Below are 22,107 nucleotides of genomic sequence, written 5' to 3' on the forward strand. Positions count from 1 at the left end.
AAAGAAGATTTTACAGGTGTGATTGAAGTGAGGATTTTGAGATGAGGAAATTATCCTGGATTATGTGGTAAACCAATCCAATGGCCAGAGACCTCATAGAAGAGTTTAGAGGAGCCTAAAAGCAGAGGTAAGAGTGATCTGATGACTGGCTGGGGGGGGCCATAAGGCAAGAAATGAGGGCAGCCTCTAGAAGCTAGAAAAGACAAAGGAACATGTTCTCATTAGAGCCTCTAAAAGGACCACAGCCCTGTTGACATCTATCTCAATGTCAGTCTATCAAAACCCATCTGGAATTTCTGATTTACAGAACTGGGAAAATAAAGTTTTGTAGGCAAAAAATTAAAGTCATATGTAAGACTTTGTGAGTGAAAATGGGGATATGTACAAGTTCAGTGACCAAAAGTAACCTCACAGGGTGATGTGGTCATGCATTCCTAACTGGGAAGGCATTGTGGGTAGTCACCTCCAGGCCTGTAAATGGTTTATCTTCACTTTATACCGGTCCTGTCTGTTGTTTTTGTGTATCTAGGTTAACACACATTTGAAATGCTTCTTTTCAGATCCCTTAGAGGCATAACCACCCGCAAGGAGCATATAATATTGTTTGCTATCCTGTACCCTGCTTTCTTTCATGTAAATCTTCTTTACATTTCCTCCTTAATTACAAAATATATAAAAGAAACTGCAAAACTGTCATTCTCAGCATTTGAAATGTTATGTTGTCAGTTTAGCTCAGATAAATGTACGCAAATTCTCTACAGTTTTGGATGTTTCTTACACTGACAATTTATATATGAGAAAATACTAAAGTATCTTTAGAATCAGAGAGTAAAACCTTAGGACATATACTAGACTTTTTAAAGAAGTGCAAAACCCAGTGCAATGAATCATGAAAGGAAATTAGCTGTACCTTTTGAAGAAATATAGTTTTCAATTAAAACAAGAATTATGTAAGGGCTTCTCTCTCTTTTTTTATGAGAAAATTTTCTATTGTATGTATGGACCGCATCTTCTTTATCCAACACTCTACTGAAGTACACTTTGGTTGTCTTCCTGTCTTCACCACTGTGAATAATGCTTCAATGAACATAGGGGTGCACAATCTTCGTGAACAAATGTATTCAAATATTCCATGCAGATGCCCAGAGGATGGATTGCTGGGTCATGTGGTAACTCTAGTCTTAATTTTTTGAGGAATCACCATACTGCCTTCCATAGTGGCTACACCAGTGTGTACTCCCACCAACAGGCAATAAGGTTCCTTTTTCTCTGCCAGCTCGTTATTGCTTGTCTTGTTGATAATAGCCATTCTAACAGGTATGAGGTGGTACTGATACAAAGAGATCTGATCAGATCACTGGGAAGGAGTCAGGAGGGGTCCTAGGAGGAGGGTGCTAGCAAAGGTGAACAGCCTAGAAGGGGATTGGCTGAGAAGCTGAACACCTCAGGAGCACATGGAATTATGAGCCAGAAGATTTAAAATAAAAGGATGGTGACTGCCTGTCTTCCTCACCTACCTGCATTTCCAAAGGACAGTATTTTGGATAGGAGAAGAAACTCCAGGCCCAGCCTAGAATCTGGCTGGCCTGGCACAGGGTGGAAGGGTTATTCTTTGGGTGTTCTAGAGGGGACTGGCTCTGAGGCAGAAGACTGCCATTCTTCCAAAATTCTGTAGCTTTATTTATCTTCTATTGTTTTAGTTTGTGAACTAATACTAGAATGAAAGGGGAACTCAGTAATTAAAGAGTTTAGCCTTAACTGATAGGCTTAAATGATTAAAGCTATAACTAAAGATTTAGATTTTAGCCTTAATTGACATAAGCTTAAGTGACTAATGCATGTAGAAAGCTGTTATTCCAAAATTGTGTAGCTTTTGAGTAAAGACACCTTTCCTTTATCACCAAATCTTTGCCTCCAGAATTTTGCCCAGAGGGTGGTGCTGGGCAGCAGGACTCCAACTGCTGTTTGACAACAGCAACTCAGGTTTGATTTGCATTTCCCAACAGCATGGTGGTTACCAGAGGGATGGAGGTTGGGGTTAATAAAGGGTAATGGGATGGGGTCACATATATGCTGATGGAAGATAATTTTACTTTGGGTGGTGAGCACACAGTGTAATATACAGATCATATATCACAGAAATGTATACCAGTATGACCCTATGAACCAATGTCACCTCAATAAATTTAATATAAAAACTGAAAGTTGCCCTGGCTGGTATGACTCAGTAGATTGTATGCTGGCCTGAGAACCAAAGGGTCACTGCACCAAAGGGTGCAATTCCCAGTCAGGGCACATGCCTGGGTTGCGGGCCAGGTTCCCCAGTAGGGGGTGTGCGAGAGGCAACCATACACTGATGTTTCTCTCCCTCTTTTTCCTTCCCTTCTCCTCTGCCTAAAAATAAATAAATAAAATCTTTTTAAGAAGAGAGAGTTTCTTTACAAAGTTACAGAGGTAGTAGTTTTCCAGTTGGACTGAGTAAGCTCAGGGAACAGCTAAGGAGGCAAAAGAAAGGCCCTTAGAGCTTAGAGTTTAGGAAAGAGAGGTACAATGGTAACAAGCCTGGGGTGGGGGGGGAAGACAAGGCACAGGCATGTTCGGAGAGGCAGAGCTCTGTAAGGGCATCTCTTGAATCCAGAAATAGTTTACCATCTCTAAATGGTATAAATTTGTAGTTATACACTTATCAAAACAAAACAGAAAAACAAAAAAAGAAGTTGGTGGTGCCTGTTGAACGACTGGAGAGACTCAACAGATATTGCCATAGCTCCTTCTCAAACATGCTAAAATGACGAACACAAAAGGTATTAATTAAAAAAAAGAAGGTTGTAAATCCACAAGAATAAAGACAACTGTGTGGATGAAAAAGAAGTTCTATGGAAAGTAACCTCACAGGGTCACTGATCATAAATTCCTTAATAGGTGGGTCAATCTGGATAGTCAGGCCCTAGGCACACAGCTTTTTACTAAAAGCGTTATCTTTGCCTTAAGCAAGCCCTGTCTACTCTGCACAACTGTCTGAACAGATCTTTGCAATAAACTGTAGTCACCCTCAAGAAAGCACATAATCTAAACTATTTTGTAACCTATTTCCAACTTGTGCTTTCTCCCACTTCCTTACATTCCCTCCTCAATCTTAAATGCATAAAAAGAAGCTGCAAACTGTTATTCCCTGAAGCATTTATGTAAGTCAGTTGAGGTCTTCCTTCCTTATTTGTGTCCAGTCCCTGGCACAAATAAGTTTTTATAAAATGTCTCTATAGGCTGCACATTCTTATGTTGACATTTACTCGAAGTAGTGGGGCAGGAATCGGAAGAAGCCCACCCAGGCCCACCTCTCAAACCTGACCTGGTGCGAGGCAGCAGCAGGAGCCCACTGTGCTTCACCAGCTTCCACCTTCCCATCCAGTGAGCTTGGGTGAGTCTTTTCTCAGAATAGAAAACCTACTGGCTTTAGGAAGTGATTCCTGACTTTACTTGAACTGTTTTTACATGACTTCTTTCAATTTAGGCTTTTATAATTGGCTCAAAAGAAAAATTAAAATTAACATGGTAAATCATGCCTCCGGGACCAGTGAGCCCGACAACAGCCACCCTTCTTTAGTACTGGAACAAGTTTTATGCACAATAAGTATGGAACCTCAACTTGTGAGCATCTACAGAAATGGGGAGATTTAACTAAAAGTGAGATCGTTTTAAGATGGCTAAAATGGGGCTCTTTTGATACCTCTAAATTATTTCTGTGTGTTCAATTGGAAAAAGCACGTTCTAACATTGAACTGAATGAATGGAGTGCTAATTTTGATTGGAACACAGAAGTCTCTAAAAGGAGATAAACTTTCTTCTCTTAAGGAAGTTATCAAGAAAATTTTAAATACTGTTTCTGAACTCTCCAATAAAATTTCCTCTCTTTGGAAAGTAAATAAGAAATTTCTAGAGACCGTCTTGGAACCAAAGGCGGCTTCCAAAACTGCTCACTGCCAATGCCCCATTTTCTCTCTTTCTTCACTGCTCCACTACATTCGGAGCTCCTTTTCAGGGCTTACCCTCCCTTTCTCCTCCTCTCCACTGCCACCCTCTATTGACTTAGGGGAAACCACGAGAAAGCCAAATAAGGATAGGCTAGAAGAACCAGAAATTCTGGCAGCCCCCTTTAAGGAAAAGCCAATCTCAGGTCGAGGGGAACCAGCCATAATTTACCCTGCTTGGATGAAAGCAGAATTAAGGAATGTAACTGAAGATTTTCCAAGACCCTGTTGGGTTCAGAAAAAAATACAATTGAATAGCTAAAATATACTATCTTGGTTATTCTGATGTGCTCTAACTAATGTACCTATTGGTTTCTGAGAGCAAAGCAGCAGAATGGCTAGGAGAGGTCTGCTAGAAAGCTGTAGAGTTTTTTTTTTAAAACAAAGAGAAACATACTTGGGAAAAAAAAATCTAGCAATGTAGACAAAAATCTCATGAAACCATACTTGCTTTCCTAAAACATTCTGGAAAAAAACTTTCAAACAATATTCAGGATTATCACCAGTTCTAAGTATTATCAAAATGATCCGAAACGGCATTTCGGAAAGGAGTATATGAGGAGACTGCAACTCTGATGAAACAACAAGAATTAACTGGCCGACCACAAGTGGGGATAAACTAGCAACTCTGGCTGATCAATTATGTATACTATTCAAATGGAAGAAAAGGATAAAGCTACTAAAATTATGAATTTACAGCTCCAACAACTAAGCAATCAGGTCAGACTTCCTGGAAGACCTTTTCAATAAGGCAAAAAAGGGGTTTGCTTTTACCATAAAAGGCCATGTCATCTTGGATTGTAAACAACTGAAATGGGATTTAGAGGAAAAAAAAAAAAAGAAGACAGGAGCAAGCACAGGGCTGCTCTGAAGCTTGTGAGAAGACATTTATTTCCCTTTCTCCCTACCAATGCTTTAGGAGAAACTGAAATTGCCATTGTAACATTGGGAAACTGTAATATACCCCACAATATTTTTTTGATACTGTTTTTGTATATGTTGACTGTTACTAATAGGTAGCCTGTAAATAAATAGTGTGTTTGTATAAGAATCCTAGTAACTAACTTCAAAAGATACAGACTCTGATCTTCAGGAGTTCCAGGTCCGGGAGATTTGCTGACCCCCAAACATAAAGCCAGGATGATACCCACTGGACCATCACTTGCCTTATCGGAATGGACTGTGCTCATCTGCACACAGAGAACCTTTCAATCCTTGATTGCTTTGTTCTGCTTTCCCTCTCCCTCCTTATAAAAACCTTTGCTGGCAGTGATATGTTGAGATGGACTTTGAGACGAGTCCCCCATCTTCCAAATGACTGGCATCTGAATAAACCACTCTCCTTTTGACCTCAGCGCCTCTCGAATATTGTCTTTCAAAGTGACAAGCAGATGGATCTGTGTTTTGTTATTTGTTACAGCATAAATGGGGAAAACTAGACACTGACACTACTTTATATATTCTTAACCCTACCCAATTAGTTGCTCTCTCCCTCAGAGTGAAACTTCTGTTCGAACAGTAGGGATATCCAATCAACCAATGTTCATTTTAAAATCAGAACCTATCCTCTTTCAACTAGGGAATGTTACTAGGAAATATATTTTTTGCTAGTCAAATCTGAACCAATCCACCCAATAAGGAGAGACTTTCTTGAAACCCATGACACTTACATATCCTTTTCTCATCAAAGTGGAATGTATTTAGAACTAAATAAATCAGATGCTGAACCGACTGAGAAAATCATGATTTAAAGGAACCTCCTAAAGAGAAAACTAATCTTAAAATTGAACATTTGCTGATGGATGTTCTATGGAGCTCTGGGCTCTTTCCAGTACACATACTGGTAAGATCACATCAGTCACTGCTATCAAAATAACTACTGACAATACTTTGCCTCTACCTAATATATGCTAATTTACTTTAAGACCTGATGTGCTAGAGCTGGAAGCAAGCACACTATACAAGATTGATTACTTAAAAGGAGGGCTTATAATTCCATGTACCAGCCCCTATAATGATCTTATCTTTCCAGTAAAGAAACCTATGACGGTCAGTATTTCTTTAACTTCATCTGGGAATTTTGCCAATTTACCTGGACTGTAATACCCCAGGAATATACAAAAAGTCCCACCAATTTCTCAGATACTAAGAGCTGATTTAAATGTTTATTTTCTTGAAGATTACACTCTAACCCAATATAGATTATTTACTTGTATGTTCTAGGACATTACTAGACTCCCAAAAGAACACAACTTAACTTATTATAATAGGTAACTGGTAAGGACATAAGGTGTCCAAGGACAAGCTTCAATTGTGCTTGCCCCAAGTAAAATACCCTGGCCATCTTTTTTTATTTAAAGATAGGCTAATAATTAACCCTAAAAGACTCAAGAGGAATCTTACTCTTTCCCCTTCTAAAAACTGAGAAGTAGCTTAGAAGTTTCATAGGGCTGACTGGATACTTTTGTAACTGGGTTCCACATTTTTCGTTAATGGCCCAACCACTCCATGCCTTATTAAAATCAGACGGACCTGATCCAATCCAATGGAACCCTGAAGAGAAACAAGCTGGAGCTTTAAAGGAAAAACTTTCTAAGGCTCCCTCTTTGGGACACTAATGATAAAATTCCCCTCCTTTCCATACTTGAACATAAACGCTTTAGGAGTTCTCATGCAGAAACGTGGAGATCATCGAAGACCTCCAGGATGTCAAGACGTGCAGATCGTCAAGGCTATTACTACAGTCGGCAATTTCAGAAAGAGCTCCCTCCCTGTAGGAGGGCCCTCTCTGCTACAGACGTGAAATACAAAGAAACATAAAATGTAGTTACAGGTTCTCCTTCCACCATTTATGATCCTTATCCTGGCAAATCTTTGCTAAACTCTTACCACACTTAGCACCACTCAGTCAGCTGATTGGCTTCTTATTAAATACTCATGCTTTCTCTGCCTCGTACTTTACCTCGATGTACCGTAACAGCCTTATTTACCCACCAACTTTTTGCGCTCTTTATAGAATGAAGACACACACAATTTCATTTTATTTATGACCACTTTCTTGTTTCTAGCAATGAGTACAGGAATCTCCAATTAACAATGCTGACTTCATTTGGTTTATAGATAGATCTTATCTCAAAGACAAACAGACATTACCAAGCTAGACAGCAGAAACTTCCATGGCAGATGTAACTGGAACTTGTTATTTAACTGATACAAGACTTGCCCAGCAAACTAAATTAATTACCCTAACCAGAGCTTGTCAGTTGGCCAAAGATCAAATAACAATATTTACTCTGATAGTATCCCTTTGGTGTCACTCATGACTTTGGAATGTCATAGAAGCAAAGAGAAGCTTATTAACTTCCTGAGGGCAGTCTATAAAGAATGGAAAACAGTTGCAGAATTATTAGATACCATATAGCTACCAAGACAATTATCAAAATTCTAGCAATTATCAAAGTTCCAGGACATTCTATGTAGCTCATAAAATACATAGCAGAGGTTCTATCTGTCCCAAACAAAACGCTAGAAAGTCACTCCATGGATCCCAGGGACACTGCCACTCCATTTAGGTCCATTTGAAGTATGGCAATTGGATTTTAACCAAATGCCACCATCTCAAGGACACAAATATGGGTTAAGGCACTCGCTTACAGGAAATCAATAGCCTTAAAGGTAGGTAAATTTTTATTGGAAGAATTAATTCCCAGTTGGGAAATTCCCTCTGACTTATAACTGAGGGACTCATTTCACTGGGCAAATAATGCAATCAAATTTAACAATTTTGCCTCTTCCATAGCATTTTCATTGAGCCTATCACCCCCATACAAATGGTACAATTACAACTCAACTAGTTAAATTTTCAGGAGCTTTTAATCTCCCTTGGCCAGAAGCTCTTCCTCTAGTGCTCTTCAATCTGAGATCTACCCCTGCTTGTAATCAGCCTTTCTCCTTATGAAACAGTCACCAGTCACCCCATGCATCTATATGAAAGAGCATATGAACCAATCTTATTCAGAGGAGGCACTCTGCCTCACTCTCAAGGACTTACTAACCAGGTAAAAGTACTGGATAAATCAGTAACTGATTCATTTTACAGTGTGCTCCTGAGAGATATGGAGACTTCAAAGACCATGGCTTAAGACCAGGAGATTTATTTTGTCTACTGCAGCAATTCTTAACCTTCTTTATCTCATTGCACACATCAACTAATTACTAAAATTCTGCAGCATACCAAAAAATTAGGTATAATTTTGGTTCCTTCACACTGGACAGCTATCACTGTGTTGGCTGTTGATATTTTTTTAATTTGACAACCTAAGGGAAAAGAGGTCATTACCCCTGACTCAACAGTTAAGTATTACATGCTTTAAAAATTCTTGAGGCACACCATACTGACTCTTGTAGCACACTGGTTGAAATACTCTCATATACTAGAAGAGACACCAAATAAAAGACTACCTCCAACCTCCTTGGAAGGGAACTCATCAGGTGTTAACTAATTCATGTGCAAATATACTTAAAGGGGTTAATTCACTGATTCACATTTCTCATTTAAAAAAAAAGGCAACCAACCACAGATGGACACCTGGACACTCACCTGGACCCAACACAGTCATCGAACGCTCCTCTAGGATGAGCAGCTGCTGACAGCAGAGGGAGACAGCTGTCTCGAGGCATCAACAAGGCCTGTACACTTATGGACTCATGTTGAACACAGAATCCATTTTGTTTGCATCTGTGTGCTAATGATATTAAACATAATAGTTATACTTGTTCTTTGAGTTTTTCTACATAATCCAAATGTTTATGATTACCGCATGTGTATAAGAAAACTGATAATGTTACTGAACTAGTGCACGGCTATCGGGATCCTGCTGCCTGATGCCTTCTGTAGGCAAAATTCCAGAGGCAAAGGTCTGGTGATAAAGGAAAGGAGTCTTTATTCAAAAGCAGTAACTTAAGCCTGTCAAGTCACAGCTTTAATCACTCCAACCCAGTGGGGTATCCAACCCCATTGCCTAAGCCGCACATGTGTCCAAGAATGGTTATACATGCAGCATAATACAAAATTGTACATTTACTTTAAATCTTTTTTTTTGCTCATCAGTTTTCGTTAGTGTTTGTGTATTTAATGGGTGGCCCAAGACAACTCTTCTTCTTCCAGTGTGGCCCAGACACACCAAAAATTTAGACACCCCCGAGTGTCTTAAACCTATCAATTATAGCTAAATTCAACACCTCAGTTCTATTGTTTCCCCCGTTAGTTTCTAGTTATCTTACTTCGACAGGGTAAGTTTAAAAACTAAAACAATGGAATATACAAAAGCTACACAATGTTGGAAGAACAGCAGGCTTCTGCTTCAAAGCCTGTTCCCTCCAGAACACCCAAAGAATAACCCTGCACCCTGTCTGCCAGGACAGCCTGATCCTAGGCTGTGCCTGGAATTCCTTCCAATACAAAATACCATGCATTGGGAAATGCAGGCAGCTGCAGCACCATCATCCAGGCATCCTGGAGGAAGAAGAGCCTGAGAGGCCAGAGTTCTTCTATTTCCAAACTTCTCACCCATAATTCCAAGGGTGCTGGAGGTATTCAGCTTCTCAGTCAGTCCCATTCTAGGCTATTTACCATGGCCTTGGGCAATCTCCTCCTACAGCCCCTTCCTACGCCTCCCTGGTGATCTGATCAGGTCTCTCTGTATCAATTATAATCTTTTTGTAGCTTATATAAATGTAATACTAGAAAAATGACACAGATGGAAAAACTTAGAACACAATAGTTCACAGGACAGAAATAATCCAGAGTGTCTTTTTCACAATAAAGTCCATAATACCTGACTGCCTTCCATTTATCTGTTCTTCCCATTTTGGGAAGATCTGACCTCAACTTAGATCCCATGGTTATAGTATTGCAACATCCCTACTGGTTAACAAGACAATGTGGATACTGAGAATTCCTAGGAATAAGCAGCCTTCCTAGCACTGTGAGACCACACTCTCTGGCCAAAAGGTTGGTCATCAATACATCCTTTGGTCATAAAACACCCGACAAAAAAAAAAGCACCCCCAAAAACCCCCCTCCCCCCCCCCCCCCCCCCCCCCCCCCCCCCCCCCCACAAAAAAAAACCAACAATGCATTCTTTGAATTGATTTATGAACAAAAAGAACTGTGGACAAAAAAAAGGGGGGCTCTATGGAAAGTAACTTCACAAGGCGATTCTGATAATAAATTCTTAAATGGGCAGGTCATGGTGGGTAGTAATGCCCCAGGCATGTAATTTTTCAGTAAAAAGGTTTACCTTTGCTTTAAACAAGCCCCGTCCATTGTTTCAGTGCATCCAGGTTAACAACACCCCTTTGAAACATCGCAAGGTGCGCACATGATCTTGTTAACTATCTTGTAATCCAATCCCACCTTGCTTTCTCTCTCCTCCTAGTAATTTTTCTTCCATTTTCTCCTCCCTCAATTTCAAATGCATAAGTCTGCAAAGCAGTTATTTTCCAGAACATTTGATTTCTTGCTTCCTCCACAGCATACGTTGTTAGTTTGACTCATATAAATACTTTAAAAAATCAAAGTAAAAGAATGTAGCCAAGTATACAAATAATACTAGAATTTTTACAGAACTTGAGTTGTAAAAGTGTTAGATTTAATCTACTGGCTTTATTGTTTTCTTCTGTTCTTTTTGTTTTGTTTTTCATTTTAATATATCAGCTTTCTAAAAGTTTAAGTATTGAGAAGATTTTGCATGTTAAGCCTGGCATTTATTCATTGAATAAAACTGAATACATTAGAACTACAAGTATTGTTTTAAATTAAGGCAATTTAACCAAGTTTTAAGTGTAGCTGATTAAGGGTATTTAGTTCTTTTTTAAAAAAATATTTATTCATTTATTGAGATTTTCATTTCAGTTTTAGCAAAGGTTTTTAAAAAAATATTTATTCATTTATTGAGATTTTCATTTCAGTTTTAGCAAAGGTTTTCAAAATGTCTAGAAAAAAGAAAAATGCAACTAAGCGAAGCACATCACACTCACAAAAGAAGGAGAACACTCAAGCATTTAGTTTTGGAACTAAAACTAATACAAATGCAAAAGCAAGTTAGAGTAAGAGAAAGGCTCATCAAATCATCAGGTCTCATATTTTCAGTACAACAGAGATAAGTTATATGCCACCGAAACTCACTCAGGGAAATTACAAATTTACTAACAGGAATGTATGGTGTATTAGTTTACTAGGACTACTATTAACAAAATACTACAGTCTGGCTGGCTTAAATATAACAGAAATGTATTTCTCGCAGAAGCTAGAAGTTTAACATCAAGGTGCTGGCCAACTGGTTTCTCCTGAGGCCGGTCTCCTTGGCTAGGAGATGGCTGCATCCTCCCTGCTCTCACATGGATGTTTCTCTCCCTGCCCATTTTGTTCTGTCCATTAGAGTTGTTATTTTAAAAAAGTGACATGATACTTTATAAACAATATTTTTAGGCTGAATTTAAAGACTTAAAAAACACAAGGTTATATCATAATTTCTGAATATAGTTAGGTAATAAAAGTTATACAATCACTTTCAGTTGTAAAAGTTTCATTAAGTAATTGGAATGTTCAATTCCAACATAATAATCAAACCTCTCAACTTCACGTAACTTTGGGGATTGTCCTTTATCCCAGGCTTGGGCTCACTGTAAAAGAGAAGCCTGTTGTCATGGAATAGGGAATGTGGTTTATTCTTCTCTCTCTCTTTTTTTAAACCCAGAGAGAGCACCTTACATTCATATTAAAAATAATTTTTGAACACTACAGAGGTAAAGCAGAATAGAGAGAGAAAGAAAGAAAGAAAAGCAAACGAGCTTGCTTAACCACTTAATTAACAATGAGACTCTCACAGGTGTTAGAGGATTCTTTGGGGACAAAAATCCCACATTATTGGGATGTTACCCAAAGTTCCTTTTGAGAAGATAGTCAGGAGTGAGAAAGCCCTAGAGGGCCTGGATTAAAACAAAGGACATTGATACAAAACACACATACCCTGTTCTAAGACTGGTTCCTCAGGAATGAGAAAATTCCAGAGGCACCCCAGGGCTGGGACAAAGGACTTAGAGACAGAAGGAGACCCTGGCTTGGTTGTCCCTGCTTCTGAAAAAGCACTGAATTATGGTGAAACATGACTATACCTGTGCAGAACATGCTACATGACCCCTGCTTCATTATAGTAGCATTATAACAAATTAGCATTGTAGGACCCTTTTCCCCAGTGGGCAATCAAAGAAAATCATGGGAGACCACATACACAATAGTTTTAAAGTAATATAATGCATGCACAATAAAAGCCCACCAAAACTAGTGCATGCACAATAAAATCCCACCAAAACTAGCCAGGAAATATCTGCCCTATAAGAAAAGAATCCCTCCAGCTACTGAGGGTCAGTCTCCGCTTGGGGTTGGTCTGCTCCCATGTTCTGTGGAGTGTACTATTGCTTAATAAATCTGACCTCTCTTTTTCTGCTATAAACTGTGTGCTTGGTTCAATTCATTGTTCGTGATCACCTAGAACCTGGTTATCTGTGCTCACCTGCTACACTTTCATCTCTATTTCATCTTTCTTCATTAGGGTTTGCAACCCCACACCACCTCCAACCTCTACTCCAGTAGGTGGCTTTTTTGGGGCAGAACCTCAGATGAATCCACAACTGAGCCGACAAGCATGCACTAGAACTGGCCCTCTCCCTCTCTCTTATTAATAAGCTTTCTTGGGTAATCTTTTAAAATTATCTTGGCCCTTTATGAACTTGGTACAGATAAGGGATTTAAGAAATTCCAAGTGGCCTCGGCCAGTGTGGCTCAGTTGGTTGGAGCATCATTCCATAAACCAAAGGGTTACAGGTTTAATTCCTAGCCATGGCACATGCCTAGGTTGAGGGTTCGGTCCCCAGTCGGGGTGCTTAATGTGATGTTTCTCCCCGCTTCCCCCTTCCCCTTCTCTCTAAAATCAACAGGCACATCCTCCGGTGAGGATTAAAAAAAAAAGTACCAAGTGGGTTTATCAGTGAGGTGCTCGTCTTTACTGCGTGAATGGCCTGGAAAAATGTTCGAGGCCATTCATGACGGCTGTGACTATGTAGTAGTAGTTAGATGGTTAGTTAGATATTTCAACTTGATTAGGCTGTAGTAGTAGTACTAGTAGCATTCTAACACTAACCTAGGAGTTTCTATGAAGGCATTTTGTAGATGTGATTAACATCTACAATCAGATGATTTTAAGCAAAGGAGATTGATTATATACTCCATACTGTGGATGGACCTCATCTAATCAGCTGAATCACCTTAACAGCAAAACTGAAAATTACCTACCCTGCGAGAAAATTCCACCTCATAACTGTAGCATGAAGTCCTCCTGGAGCGTTTCTAGCCCACTCTGTGAATTTTAGAGTTATGAGACTCATAAATCTGTAACTCCACTATTTCATATAAATATCTTTATTTGATGCACACACACATTTCTTATGCTGCTTGTGTCTAGGGTCATCCATGTGTATGGATATCTTACTTGATTAAGGCTAGACACCTAAAGGGTAGGGGGGGTCTTAGCTTAGAAAGCTAGCTTCAGCTACTTGTGGTCATATGCTCTAGTAGGTCAGCCTGGACTTCTTTAAACGGTGATTCCAGAAGAGCAGGAAGGCAAGCCCAGCGCAGAAGCTCTTTTCAACTTGCTGCTTTACTGCATTTTTTAACTATCAATCAAGCAAGGTAAACCCAGAATCAATGTTGGAAATGTTATAAACAGGCAAAAATAATAGAATTTTCTAAGATTCTTCAAGGGAGAGAGCTAGTTTTCATGCAAATAATAAAGCTCAGTTGTAGAGAGGTTAGAGGGAAAGAGTGTTACAGGGCATAAGCAGAAGGAGGCACTATGCACTGGAGGCCATTACTGTAACAATATAACCCACTAATGTGACAATGTAACACATTACTGTTAAACATTAGTTGTGGGAATGCTAGAGACTAGATGTTGGTATCCTCCCCCACCAAATTTAGGCTAAATCATAATGCCCAGTATGATGGTATTTGGAGGTGGGACCTTTAGGAGGTAAGGCCCTTATAAGTAGAACTAATGTCCTTATAAAAGAGATCCCTTGCCTTTTCTGCCTTGCCAGGTCAAAGAGAAAAGACCCCGCCCCTGCCCCGCCCAGGCATGAACAAGGACGTGGTCCTCACCACTGAATCCGCTGCTGCTTCGATTTTGGACTTAACCAGCCTTCAAAATTGTGAGAAATAAATTCCTGTTGTTTATAAACCACCTAATCTCCAGTGCAGTGTTAAAAACAGCATGCACAGACTAAGACAGGGAACTTTAAGTTCTTTTTCTAGGCCCACAGGCATATTGACACAGATGCATACATATGGTCTGAGTGAATGAAATGATTGATTTACATCTGCTTACAAAAACAGGATGCCACCATGTATGTGCAGAAAACTCAACTACAAATGAAGACCACTTATGAGTTACATTATAGACATAGAAAACAATGCAATTCCTTTAATAAAACTGTACTGACTGTTCACTTTTTCTAATAATACAACAGTATGATTGTAGAAAAGTAATAAATCTGTAGAAAATTTCATATAAATCTGGGAAAATTTAGCCTGAAAAGGAAAGTCCTCTCAGTTCAATAATTTCATGAGTATACCTTTTTTGATAAGGATAATCAACTATATCTTATTACTATTTTATAGTTCATAAAACTCTGGCTGACTAAGTTTGCAAAGTCTGCATTCACACTAACTCCTACCAATCTTTCCAGTTTCTTCCAGTTGAAAGAAGACAAGTACTGGCTTGCTGTACCCTGATTGCTTTCCATGAGAACAGGCAAAACAAAACATTTACTACACACAGTGAATACTAACTTTCTTATGGCCTTGCATTATTTTAGAAGCTGGAAAAGTAAGCTATAACTCATTTTCTTGATATGGTAGCAAAATGGCAAGGGAGTAACAGAGAACAGAGGTAGTAGCAATTATAAAAGGCAAGTCCTTCTTGTGAAGATTTTGGTCAGATAAAACTGCTTACAAAACCAGAGAGGAAAGAAGGCAGGTCCAGGCAAGTGTTCCTGTAATTAAGACACTTAATTGTTATATAAATCCCTTCTTTTGGTGAAAAATGACTAATGCAGAAAATTTAATGAAAAATAATGGTGAGTGATAGCAATTTTCCTCAAAGTTATAGTCAGTGACTAAACTAGAATCTGAGTTAAATTTCATGATTCAGAGTTAGTTACAAATATACTACAATGTATTAGGACCCAGCCAGGGGGGTCCAACTTGCAGCCCAGAATGGCTATGAATGTGGCCCAACTGAAACACTGTGAGGTTCTTCTGTGATTACCTGTCATGATGTATTTAATGTGTGGCCCAAGACAGTTCTTCCAGTGTGGCCCAGAGACGCCCTGATAGACCATAGCTAACTCATTTAAAGCTCAAAAATATTTTTAGAATGGGTAAAATAATAAAATATAAGCAAGAGTTTACATTTTAGTCAGGACTGTAAATGAGCTCTGGGTTGCAATCTTAGCTTCCTTCATTATTAGGAAATTTAAATTACTTAGCTTCTCTGAACCTGTTTTCACTTTTTTTAAAAAGATTTTATTCATTTATTTTTAAAAGGGAAGGAGAGAGGGAGAGAAATATCAATGCACTGTTGCCTCTCATGCATCCCCCACTGGGAACTGGCCTGCAACCCAGGCATGTGCCCTGACTGGGAATTGCACTGTGATCGCCTGGTTCGCAGGCTCGCGCTCAGTCCACTGAGCTACACCAGCCAGGGCTGAACCCGTTTTCACTTTTGAAAAAAGTGAATAAAACTTACCATTAGATTAGGGACCTTGAGTCATTGGGAATATAAATAAGAACAACAGGGTGAGGAAAGCAGAGGATAGAAAAGGCTAACAAAGACAAAATATAACTAGTAAAATAATAAATAAGTTACAATATATTTTAAAAAACAAGAAAAGTAAGGTGCTGCAACAGAAATAAGATTTCTACTATGAAAATACAGTTTTCAGCATAGTATATGGCATAATATGTGCTCAAGAAACATTAAATTTTATTCCTATTTTCTGTTAAATTATGAATTTAAATCACTGAACATGAGGAATACTTAATTCAACTTCTTCAGTAAACAAAGTTATATGTCAGAATATAAAATATTTAACACACAAAGAGGCAGCGTGGCCAAATGGTCTAAAATATTTAACATACACTGCAAGACCGAAGTACACGTACTTTATGAATATTGGTTCACAGCATGCCTGATGAGGCAGGGTAGCAGTTACGAGCAGGTTTTCCAGCCAGAAAGATCTGTGTTTGAGCACATTATTTAAGTTGGAGCAGAGTACTTAACCAATCCAAGCCTCAGTTTCTTAATTTAGTTGAAAACTGGGGACAGTGTAAGCTTCTATTTCATGGACTGCTACCAAGATTTAATGACAAAGCTATAGCAAGTAGATCAGTATGGTATTGGTACAAACACACACATAGATCAATGAAACAGAAGAGAGAGCCCCAAAATAAACAAAAAGACCAAGAATATACAGTGAGAAGATGGTCTCTTCAATAAATGGTATTGGGAAAACTAGAGAGCCACATGCAGAAGAATGCAAACTGGACCACTATCTTACACGAACAAAAATCAACTCAAAATGCATTAAAGACTATTCAAGTCCTATAAATCCTGAATCATACAACTCCTAGAAGAAAACACGCATTAACCCCTTGACATAGGTCTTAGCAATGATTTTTTGGATTTTAAACCAAAAGCAAAAGCAACAAAAGTCCAAATAAATGGATCTATGTCAAACTAAAAAACTTCTGCACAGCAAAGGGAAACTGTCAACAAAATGAAAATAAAACCTATAAAATAGGAGAAAAATTTACAAATATAGATCTGATAATGGGCTAATATCCAAACTATATAAAGAACTCAGACACTCAACAGCAAAGGGAAGGAAGAAAAACCCATCACACACAACAAATAACCTGATTAAATATGGCCAGAGGAATTTTCCCCGAAGACACAAATGGCCCACGGGTAAATGAAAAGCTGTTCATTACAAATCATCAGGGAAATGCAAATCAAAACCACAATGAGCTATCACTTTACACCTATTAGAATGGCTGTCATCAAAAACAAGAGATAAGTGTTGGGAGGATGTGCACTGTTGGTGGGAATGTAAGTTGGTACAGCCACTATGGAAAACAGTATGGAAGTTCTTTGAAAAATTAAAAACAGAACTACCATATTATACCTAATTCTACTTCTGGGTATATATATCAGAAGGAAATGACCATCACTCTCTAAGAGCTATCTGCACCCTTCTATTTGTTGCAGACTGTTTTAGCTCAAATGCTCGCAGCCTTTTCCTGATATGCACTGTCCTGACACACCAGTGTGGTGGGTTCCATCCACAGTCAGGGCACATACAAGCATCAACCGATGAATGCATAAATAGGTGGAACAACAAACTGATCGTTTTTTTCTTCTCTCTTACTCTCCCCTTCCACCCTTTCTCAAAACCAAAAAAGAAAGAAAAGAGTATGTGGTGTATATATATACAATAGACTATTAGATGACTAATCAGCCACAAAAAAATAAGAAAATTTGTCATTTGCATGAATGACCCTAAGGGTATTATTAAGCAAAGTGAAATAAGTCAGATAAAGACAGATACTGTATGCTCATTTATATGTGAAATCTAGGAGGTAAAAAAAAAGGGCAGACTGGTCAAAAGTTACAAATTTCCAGTTTTTAGTTTTGTGGATAAATTGTAGAGCATGGTTTAAAAAAACAGATAATTAACAGTGTTTGGCATAACATATTTCAGTAAAGGATTAGACACAAATGATCATTCCTACAAAGCCGATGGATGTCTTTAAACATATACCTCAGAAATCAACATTTGTTTTGATTTTTTACTAAGTTATTTCTACTGAGCTATTGCCCAACCACGTGTTAGGGAAAGAAACCTATTACTTGCTTTCAATAAAAAATGTATTATCAATTACAGTAAAAAAAAAAAAAAAAAGGCGGGGGGCTTAAGAAAAAAGATGAGAGGAACTAGTCCAAACAGGTGAAAATGCCATTTAGAGTTCAAGTCTGCAGCTTCTTCAGAGTTACCTAGTGGTCTATCACACTTTAGAAAGGCTGAGAGCAGAGGGATGAGCAAAACTTGCACAAGAGTTCTGAACACCTGAGAAGGCGGCCTCAGTAATCAAGTAAGTAACAGCAACAGGAATGGTGAATACCGAGGCCCCCTCTCTCTCCACCTCTAGCAGTGGCCAGGAAGGCTCTAACCCCTCCACTATAGAGCCTTCACTCGATGCTAACTCCTCTCCTCAACCTTCAAGTCCTTCAATCCGCAAAGATCAAGGCGTTACAGGTAAGGCGGGCGGGGTCGAAGGATGCGGCGTCTTCTTATATCTTCCCTCGCGCCCAGATCCTGATCTCGATTGCGCAGTCCCCACTGGACGAGACAGATTCTGAACCCCCAAAAGGCTAAAACTTTCCCCCTTCCGTTTTACACTGAGCATCACCCACACCATAGCTTGCAAACACCTAAGAAGGTGTAGTCTTTCCATCTTTCAGACCCTGACCTGGCCTTTACTCCCCAATGGTAGGAGCTTCCCTAAACCGGGACCGCACCCCTCAATTCCTCCCCCGCCGCAGAACGGCCGTCTGATCTCACCTGGGAGTGGTTCCACCAGGTGATGGCTTAGGGAAACCTCAGAAAAAGCAAGCCAGACAGCGACAGCACAGAAGGGGCAGTCATGATCCACTTCATTCAGGCCACCAGCGCACACGCGCCAGAGTAGCTGCTGCGCCTCCCGCCTCGGGTGGAAGCCCTGCTGCCCGGGTTCGGTCGCTGCCTCCCGCATTGCACGTCGGGAAAGGCCGACCTCTACTTCGCAGAAACTTCAGTTCCCAGGATGCACAGCCGCCACGAAGAGCTGTACCCTGGGATTCGGAGTCCTAACCCTACGCCTTCTCCGTGTCCTTAAAGCAGAGTCCGTGCACCCGTCTGGGGAATCTAAACGTAAAGTATAACCCACAGTCGTGAAATGTAGGCTCCTTTTGCATCCGGGACCTCGTTCCCGTCTCAGCTGGGTGGGGAATTGTCGCCTAGCAGCCGCCGCCGCCGCCGCTGCGGTCGCAGCTGCGGCTAGTCCTTGCTCGGAACCAGTTGGCGGGATCCGGGGTCCAATTGGAACGGCGCTGGAGAGCCGTCAAGCGTAGCTGCGGGGTCCGGGGTGGAAGCGGTGGATAAGAAGCCTCCCCCGTTTGCAAGGCTTGGTGGGTGGATACTGGTGAGCTGCAGTACCGAACCTCTTCCCACGCAGGTTCTTTAAGCCTCAGGGCCAGTGTGCAATGGCCCAGCTTCCTCGCCCCTTAGTTTTTGATCCTCAATCCATCTGCCTTCTTGCTTCATTCCCGTTTACTCCGAGCCCAATGCACTCATCTCAGTTTATTTTCTGCCCTCCCCCAGCCTCACCCCCCCAGTTCCTGATTCCCCGAGTCAGGCGTCAGTTACAGCTTTCCAAGCATCCTGGCGCTTGGCACCTTTAGATGTTCTCGCGCGCTTTGGTGGTAAAGAGCGCGGAGAAGGTGACTCAAAATCTTAGTTCTGGTCTAGATTAGTTTTATCAAGGAAGCTGTCATAGTTTACTTAGTACAATAACTGATAATTTGTTTCAGCTGCTATAATTTTAATGAAGGCTATTTTGCCTTACGAATCCGTTACATAGTTAAGGAGCCATAGCTCTTTGTTAACACCATAAATATAAACTATAAAAAGTGTAAGCTACTGTAAAAACAATAATGCTGTTTACCTTGAAAATGCTAATACCCACCTGTTTTGTTACAGAAGGTAAAGACTGTTAAACAGTTCAAGATGCCACCTAATATAAACTGGAAAGAAATAATAAAAGTTGACCCAGATGACCTACCTCGTCAAGAAGAATTAGCAGATAATTTATTGGTTTCCTTATCCAAGGTGCTTAATTGATAAATAATACATAGATATATGCATATAAATATGATTAAGTTGTCCTTGCATCACTGAGTGGTATAACGAAGTATTTTGTTTTGTTTAAGGGTTATAAAATAGTTGCTTTTCTGTTTACTTAGGTGGAAGTAAATGAGCTGAAAAATGCAAGTCAAGAAAATGTGATACACCTTTTCAGAATTACTCAGTCACTAATGAAGGTTTGTATGTAGTAGATTTCAAAAACAGTTTTGACTATTAAAGAAATGCAAGGATCTGTTATTCAAATGAGTTAATCTCTGCGAAAGTACTTTGTAATATCTCAGTCACCAAGAAATGAAGTATCTTCAAATGTGATTCAGAATTTTAGTGTGCAATACATTGCTAGTTTTTGCTCTAAAGTTACTAAAAGAATGTGTAGGGAAAACAGTGAATATGCTTAAAAATAACATAGGGAGGTCCTGTGTTAATTATGTTAGCATAATCCTGAGGTAGAAATGAAAAATGCAGATAACTATTTATAGGGATTAGTTAGGAGGGGAAGAGAGTTAAATGTGAGAAGACCTCAGACTGATGAGTTGTTTTAGGTAAATGGAAGGCAGTGGGAAAATGTTAAGGAGAGACTAGAGGTGGAGATTGAAAATGTGCATATCCTTTTATATTTGAGGAGACAAGTGTAAAAAGTTTATAGCAGCTGGGAGGGGAAATAAATGGTGGGTATTTATAGTTTAATAGCCTTGTTGAGGACTTAAAGTTATGTTGTGTGCTGTTGGCAATGAGTATTCATTAGGCTTTTGAGTCACAATTGTTAGATACAAAAATATGCCTTAGGGAGATCGAAGGGAATTGAAGCTGTTTAGACATAACATTATGAAGGAGATTAGACATAAAATCATGGACTAGAGTAATGAAAATTAGAAAAGAAATAGAGACAATGGAACAGAGTAGAAAAAGAGACAGTGGAGAACGTTACAAAGGGAGAAGTTGCAATACTGGATATAAGACTTGAAGGGAAAAGAGGAAACAAAGATGTTTTAAACTGTTAAGAATCTAGAAATTATAATCTTAAGAAAGAAAATACTGTGTGTTATTTACTGATTATCTCCATATGACAGGCACTGCAGACACTAAGTATGGGGAGAACAAATATAATTCTTATTTTCAGTTCTTATGTTCTAATGTAATGGCATCTTAAAGTCACTTTTTTTGTTAATGTTTAGATGAAAGCTCAAGAAGTAGAGCTAGCTTTGGAAGAAGTTGATAAAGCTGGAGAAGAACAAGCAAAATTTGGTAAACCTTGGGAAAAGTTTATATTAGATAGTGAATTCCATTTATTTACTAACCAATAGAGAATTAACTTTAATATAGTCTATTAAATTTGCATATGCAATTTATTTTGAAAGCTAACTCCTGCTTATGGGTCTGGTATAAAATAGTGTTTTTCTTCTTACAATCATGATGGAATTTTTAAAAAATAATTTTATTATTTTATTGAAGTTTATTTAAAAGCTTGATAAATCTGACCAATTAAAACATCTTTTTTTTAAATAGAAAATCAATTAAAAACTAAAGTAATGAAACTGGAAAATGAACTGGAGGTATGTCCTTTTGTATTCTCTAGTGTGTAATTGTTATTTTATTATTTGGAGTTATTATTTTTACTTTGAATTATTATTGGTTGGAAACCATAAGAATGATATTGTATTCATAATTACTTGTTCAGCATATTTTATATGTCTATCACGTACCTTAAATTATACTGAGAATTTAGTATCCAATATGAACAAAATAAAAAGATTCAATAATCTTAAAGAGCCTACAGTTTAGAAAGATATACAAAGGATTACTAATAACAGGCAGAGTGAGGCACATGGGAATTTGAGGAATAGTGACAGAGGGTATGGTAGAAGAAACAACTTTTGAGAAAGCCAAGAGCCAAAATATGAATGTAGTATTAGGAAACTGAACACATAGAGATTCCTGAGAATGTGGGAAGGAATGTGATATAGAAGGATCAGACTTCAAAAGGAAGAAGGGAGAA

General features: G+C 39.0%; 2 protein-coding genes across 6 annotated transcripts in view; one reads left to right on the top strand and one right to left on the bottom strand.

Moving 5' to 3' along the window:
• TMTC3 (transmembrane O-mannosyltransferase targeting cadherins 3) overlaps nt 1-18,953 on the bottom strand; it is a 70,930-nt gene extending 51,977 nt beyond the window's left edge. Inside the window, exon 1 of one of the 2 annotated variants that reach the window (XM_053658793.1) lies at nt 18,771-18,953. The gene's annotated coding sequence lies outside the window, so the exon portion shown is untranslated. Of the gene's footprint in view, nt 1-8,628; nt 8,749-18,770 lie in introns of those variants that run through there. The other variant, XM_053658794.1, reaches the window with a different exon arrangement.
• Nucleotides 18,954-19,121: 168 nt separating this feature from the next.
• The window catches only part of CEP290 (centrosomal protein 290), a 98,296-nt gene continuing 95,310 nt past the window's right edge, over nt 19,122-22,107 (top strand). The window contains exons 1-5 of one of the 4 annotated variants that reach the window (XM_053658779.1): nt 19,122-19,145; nt 19,947-20,075; nt 20,210-20,287; nt 21,287-21,356; nt 21,618-21,664. In XM_053658779.1, coding sequence (XP_053514754.1) covers nt 19,974-20,075; nt 20,210-20,287; nt 21,287-21,356; nt 21,618-21,664 — 297 coding nt within the window. In that variant the 5' untranslated portion in view covers nt 19,122-19,145; nt 19,947-19,973. Of the gene's footprint in view, nt 19,146-19,211; nt 19,390-19,663; nt 19,688-19,946; nt 20,076-20,209; nt 20,288-21,286; nt 21,357-21,617; nt 21,665-22,107 lie in introns of those variants that run through there. The other 3 variants (XM_053658777.1, XM_053658778.1, XM_037158628.2) reach the window with 3 other exon arrangements.

This window comes from Artibeus jamaicensis, unplaced genomic scaffold (genome assembly GCF_021234435.1).
Source record: "Artibeus jamaicensis isolate MK-2021 breed Jamaican fruit bat unplaced genomic scaffold, CSHL_Jam_final scaffold_584, whole genome shotgun sequence".
Classification (NCBI taxonomy): Eukaryota; Metazoa; Chordata; class Mammalia; order Chiroptera; family Phyllostomidae; genus Artibeus; species Artibeus jamaicensis.